At 41.1% G+C, this 6,713-nt stretch overlaps 1 protein-coding gene across 1 annotated transcript in view; it reads right to left on the bottom strand.

Moving 5' to 3' along the window:
- Positions 1-1,425: 1,425 nt before the first annotated feature.
- Positions 1,426-6,713, bottom strand: part of cwc27 (CWC27 spliceosome associated cyclophilin) — a 44,885-nt gene continuing 39,597 nt past the window's right edge. Inside the window, exon 13 of the mRNA XM_084400555.1 lies at positions 1,426-2,568. Within this exon, the coding sequence (XP_084256681.1) occupies positions 2,406-2,568 (163 nt within the window). The 3' untranslated portion in view covers positions 1,426-2,405. The remainder of the gene's footprint in view (positions 2,569-6,713) is intronic.

The following is a 6,713-nucleotide window of genomic DNA, read 5'->3' as shown; positions in this document are numbered from 1 at the left end:
TAATTGTATGATGGATATCTCACACCACCTACAGTATACATCCAGCATAATTGATCAGATCAGTCAGTCCAGTTGTGTTTAGGAACAACCCTGAACGAGTCTTTGGTGTAGAGGTGTGTTGAAATGGCAGACCCAGTGGTTTTATAAAAGTCTCCCTGTGACAGAGGCACAGTAGAGCGAGTCAGAGCGCTAGAAGCTGCACTGGCTTTGGTGCGTCTCACCTGGTTTAAATTTGCAGCGGCTTTGGCCACGCGGCTCTTATGGTGTAACATTAACTCTCCTTCCTGTTCCATATGAAAATTTAAGCGTGATCCCAGAGGAGCAGTAAAAGGTTGCGCGCTGGCCAAACCGTGCTGCTGGTCGCGCACACTCGTGGTAGATCATTTAGACCAAACCACAGTCAGCCGACATCATCAGGAACGCCAATGGACTCGGCTCTTCGGTAACAAAATACAAGACCGATAGGAACGGCAGGAAAAACGATAGGAACTGTTTATTATCTTGCCACCGTTTTATACAAATGGGAGTTTTTTTTGGTGGGAGAATCGAGCTATGATTCAGACTGTATTTTTTGGAAGTACGGCTGCAGGACGAGTCAAGCGTAACTCTGCTTTACTTCACTACGGTCATGTGTGTCTTGCATTACTCCTGTTATTTAATGGACAGGTTGAACTCTGAGCTTCGTACTTGCTCGATTTAGGGCAGATGTGGAGTGGATCTAGCTTTCGCACATTTTCACTGCTTCTGCAGAAGAGCTCTTTGTTTTACGATGGCAGTCATGGTCGGTGATATGAAGTAGAGATAAGAGACGCTGATATTGCGTAATACGGCTGCATAGAGCTGGTTATTGAACCAATTAGATGGAAAAGGAATAACTAAAACAGACGTTAAAAAGACTATTACATGTGCATAATAGATTTGCATTACGTGACAGAAAATATACTGAAACAAAATATAAATTGATGTCATGTACAGTATAGGGGCAGAAACTAATGCAATTAATGGCATATAACAAAATAAACAAGATCAAGTGAAGGTGCAATTATATTATTATTATAGTCCGTTATAGGCAATATAATCAATCGATTATTAAATTACGTTATGGATGTTAGGTGTAATTATGCATCGATCAACTGACAAATGATATGTTTTCTTATGCAACACGAAAAAATAATACACACACACACACACACACACATACATACATACATACAAATATACATACAAATATATCAGATAAAAAAAAATTATCATTTATTTTTCTATATTATTCATATTAATTAACAAAAAACTTTTGTATTTAAACTATATTGTTAGATTAGGTATATTGTATAAAACCAAGGATTTTTTGTTGTGGATGTGCCAGTTGGGATACAGGATTTGCAATATGCGGTGAGTTCAATTAAATGTCCATGCTATTTTTTTGGTGTCATTTGTGAGATTTGTGTAAAACAGGCACATGATATTGCAATGTTGATCACAGGCTCCTGAATCTATCAAACTGCAATTGTATCACGGCATGTTTTGAGGTATCGCAAATATTCTGGCTAAGGTAAAATAATGTTGTAATATCGTGATGAAACGTCTGATTTAAACGCCTAATGGATGCATTGATTTTTTTATTTTTTATTAATGGAAGCACGCATTTTCACAGCCCCAACTGTAACCAGTCACAGTCCAAACATTATGTCTAACAAACTACAACGTTCCCATTGTAATCAGTGTAGACACTGTCAGACAGATTTATTTTGCTTTGTTATAATGGGAGTCTAAAAATAAGTGTGAAATAAATGCTCAGTGTAGAATCAAAAAGTTTATATCAACTAATGGTCTCCTTACTCTCTTTGTATTGGCATCAGCTATGTGACTTTGATTGATTTCCTACCATTTTTAGGATTAATTGGTCTATGTAGCTAAACAGTGAATTAAATCTACTTACAAACACATTTCCCCCCCAAACCAAATATGTGTGTTAAGTGAATTCAATCAGGTCTCGAAGTGAACAACAAAGCCTAGACATTAGAAATAAAGACTTTTATTACTGTGATGACGATTTACACTAATTTTGAGGGCATTATTGAACCTGTTCATGAAAAGGTTTTTGTATGAATATCCAAAAAATGCACTAAGGACAGAGCAGATGGTGTTGCTTTTCCTCTATGGGTTAAAAACAATAAACGCTTGCCATCTTCACAAGTATCTCCAGTATTAGCAGGCAGAAATGAATGTCTTTTTTAATAAAGAGGCTGCAGATATCTCCCATTCATACCGACAGAACATCAGTTAATATGATTCCTCTCGTGAAGAAATGCTTTTGCCCCTGATGTTGTGCCATTTCTAATGGTCGGACTCATTCCAGACGGGCAGTTTGAGGGAGCGGGTGAACGAGGGGTGTAGCTGTAGTCTCACCTCCTGGCCTTCTTCTCTTTCATGAGTTTTTTGCTCTCCTCACGTCTCCTCTTGTTGACAGGGTTGCGTGGATCATAGATCTCGAATGTGTCTTCGTCCTGCATGTTGGCATCTTTTACCTTTCTGCTTTGTTCATCAAAGTGCAGAACGTGGGCCAACCTAAATCACAAGGGGAAACAGAGTTCAGTTCAAAAGAACAGCAAAGCGCAGCTCACAGGCAAATAAATCATCAGAATCAGAGTGGGAAGTTCCCGGTGGAAAAGATCAGATCAGAGCAGGACTTCCAAATCTGACGAGTTCGCAAACAGCCTGTTTCACGGCATCTTTAAAAAGGCATAACTCATCCAAAAAGGAAAAATTCTGTCATTTGCTTCCATTGTGAATGATGCCCGCCAAGTGAATAAATAAATAAATAAATTAATTAATTCTAAATACGAAAATATAACAGTAAATTAAACAAGATAAATGTTTGCTCGTTTTAAGCGATAACAAATGTTTTCTCTACTATAGCTAGAATCAACAAGACTGAGTATGTGGAAGCCAAAATTACTAATCCTACTAAGACGTGTCTTCAACACTGTCCAGCTGTCTTGCGTCTACTTACAAACATGCTGTTTTCCAAACCAATTAAGTGCAAATATCCCTGCATGGCCAATTCTAAAGATTTCATAGGTCATGTCAATTACACTGAAACCAATACTAACCCCCAATTCTACCATCAACTCTAAACTTAACCTTAGTTTTGCATTGGTGGCACATCCTTTGCCACAATCAGATCCACCCACGATATTTCTGAAGCGTGATTGATCTTCAGCTTCTGCCTCGACAGCGACACCCCTTGTAGGAGGTCTCAATAATCCAGCACAGATGCTCATCTACACTGCATTTCTTCAGTAATGCTCTTTCCCTCTCTCTTCACGGCACGGCTGGAGAGGTGATTGGCAGGCAGACTAACATTCCAGGAGCATTCCTGAGTGCCAGCATCAGAAAGAAGAGCTCACAGCTGGCTAAAGTCCCTTCCTGAGGACTCCTGAAGACCGCAGCCCAATCCAAGACACTGTTTACACTAAGCCAACAGGTTTCTGAACACAGAACTACAGTTCTGTCATATCTGAGTGGTTCTACTAATGCCTTCTAAGATGTCAGAAGTCCACGCTAAGATATTTATAGGAATAGAACATTCTGTCATCATTTTGTCACTCCAAGCCAATATGCTTTATTTCTTCTTTGTCTTTACAATCAAAGTAAATGGAGTCCAATGCTGTTTTGGCACCGTGTGCACCAAATAAGACATACACTCTTAAAAATGAAGGGTTCTTTATTGACATTGATGGCTCATGAAGAACCTTTAACATCCATGGAACCTTTCCATTCCACAAAAAGTTATTTATAGTGGAAAAAAGTTTCTTTAGATTTTTAAAATATTCTTGTTATTTGAAATGCTTTTTTCACTGAAAAGTTATTTGGAGAAACTAAATTAGTTCTATTCCATCACTGCAAAAAAACTATTTTGGAACATTTCTTTTTGCGTGTACAGGTTTGGAACGACACGAGAGTGAGTAGATGATGGCTGAACTTTCATTCTGTCTGAGGTCATATTTAGGGCATTGTTTTTGGAGCAAGGCTAGGTTGAGGAGCACATCCACACATCTCACCCCTGCTCTGCTGACCTACATTTCACACTGAGATGACGGCTACCGAGGAACTGTCTGAATCAAGACATGGAGAGTACCTCAAAGAAATGTCAAGAAGGGTGAAACGGGTCATTGTTATACATCATGGACATGGCTGGATGGCTCTCTGGGGTCTCATCTAAACAACAAAAAAAGATTTGAAAGGAACTGATATTCCACACCTGTTTGAGCTATTCTGGTGAAGGTCAGAATCTCTGGAAAGACTTTATCCTTCAAGAATCCAAATCTGTGGTGCAGGTCTCGTAATGAACGTGCTCGCCTCCAAAGCCCAGAGCTGGTTTGAAAGAACAAGATGTGACGGGACTTTCAATAATTCAACGACTGCCAGCAGTCATTCAATATGGTGCAACTTTTGGTGGTTTCGCAGAAGTGTGTCAGGCAGTTATTGTAGGAGCTGAAGGAAGATTTTTAAATTGAACTAGTTGTCCGAGTCAAGATGAATGCATTGAGGAATGGAGAATGGAAGTGGCCTCTTCTCTTAAATTATGAGCCTTCTCGTTGGTAAGTAATCCGCCACGCTGCTATTTTTGAGCAATCGCAGAACCCCTGAATTCGGCCAAAGAGATGCATAAAGAGTCTGCGAGTGCATGCAAGCCCATTTTTAAGTGTTAAACCGAGTGTGTGCGTGCATGCTTGCATCCATTTGAAGTCCGTAGGAGATGTGACAGCTCATCTAGAATGTCATGGCTATACTCTGGCAGACCCACAGGACTCCCGTCGCGTAAGGCAGTCGGCACTGATAATTTGTCTAGCAGTCTCAGTGATGACAGCCCGTCGGACTCCTCGCCTAGAGTTATGGCTCGCACAAAAAATCCCACCGTTTGATTGGGGCTCTTATCAGGGAGGGGATCCCGCCATGATGCCGAGGCCCTCGGAAGACTCTTCCTGAATTTATTTTTCTTTCGCTTTTGCGAAAGAGGGGGGGAAGCGAGAGAGGAGGCCTGGTCGAAAAGGGGTTTTTGTAGACGCAGACACAGATGGAATAGTTTACAATCTGGCCCAGACTTGACTTCCAGTGTCTGACCTGTTGTAACCCATGTTCCGTTCGTGGGGTGCACCAGGCGTTCAGAAAGTGGTACAGACTTCCCACTGCTGTTTTTCTAGCACTGGGGGCCTCCCGTCCCTCCTCCGCCCCTGAATCAGCCCTGAGACGTCCCAGCGTCGTGGGGGTCCTTAGACAGTAATGACGGTCTATCCAGAGGACAAAGTAACTGATAGGACACACATAGGAACTCAAGCTCAGATGATGGCGCCCCTTTTGCACTCACATGTGGTATTTGTTGGAGCATTTGAGTGGATATATTTAGACGAAGACTCAAAGTCTTTGATGAAAAGCAAATACGAGAGAAAAACACACCGTGTCGATTCATTTCCCTGCGGTGGCTTGCAGCGTGAAGGAGGAGGACGCCGGTCTGACAGATCTTTTCGCTTTATCCTCAGCACGTCACCAGTGCGGCACACCATTAACACTGATAATTCATCAAGCATAAAGCCATTACTCTCCGCAGAGGCATGCACTCAACCACATTCTTTACATTTGATTGTGATTTACGGTTTTCCTGCGAATGCGTGAACGTCTACCAAGCAGTTAAGCAAAGACTGGCCGCATCCAAGTCGCTTCAAACACTTCCAGTGGAAAACTACCCTGGGTTTGCAATGGACTGTATCTATATATGGATTGGGCATATCCAAAAAATAATACCCAAAAAAAGCAAACTGCTGAAGCTATACGTTTTAACTGAGAGCGAAAAAGCAGAATGATTTACCAGTCTGCTTCCCGTAATCCTCAGAAAAACGAGAAGTGCCGTGTGACGCATTGGTCATGGCAGGGCTTCAGAAATAAAGCGTATCTATGAATCACAGTAATGTCCAATCACGTTGAGAGTTCATTAAATAGAAAAACACATCTTTCAAACTGAAAGCCATAAATGTGGATGAGCAAAATCAGTTTTTAAGTACCTACCGCCATCTCAGAGGCCGTACTTACAAACACATGCATCTTCATCACATATGCTAGGAAGATTATGGAGAAAACAGAATCAAACTGAAACATCTCTAATTGATATTCTATTTGTGTACTTAAGCGCACAATCAGGGCCATAACTTTATGCCTCGCATGCAGCATTAAGATGGATGCTCCCTGGAGCCTGATTCATTTTGCAGCATCATAAATGTTATCCTGGCCAAAGAACTCAGCTGTCAATAACACCCTCGGCCCAACATGGAAACGTTCCCATCAGATCAGGACAAAAAAGAATAATCTAGAGGATGCCAAAAAGAAAAGCTAAGCTGTGTTTAGTCTTCATATTTAAAGGAGGGCAAAAATAAAACCGAACAGACTTAATATTTGCACAGTGAGTGGTGTGTGTGATTTAGTGATCTAGCACCGCTGTGACATGGTAATTATTTCATTTCTGTCTTCATAATCTCATAGTATGCTGTTGGATTGTAATTTTCCAGTGACATACAGGCAGCTAAGGCAGTTGTTACAGCTCACAACATATAATACTGCCGACACAGTGCCTAGTTGCGAGTGATACCGTGAAAACAAACAGTAGGGGAGACCGGGGTAAGTTGTGCCACTTTTCATCTAGGAGAAAATGTAAACAA

This window comes from Rutilus rutilus, assembly GCF_951802725.1.
Source record: "Rutilus rutilus genome assembly, chromosome: 25".
NCBI lineage: Eukaryota > Metazoa > Chordata > Actinopteri > Cypriniformes > Leuciscidae > Rutilus > Rutilus rutilus.
The sequence above is the reverse complement of the archived record's forward strand: the minus strand, read 5'-3'. Positions and strand labels throughout refer to the sequence as shown.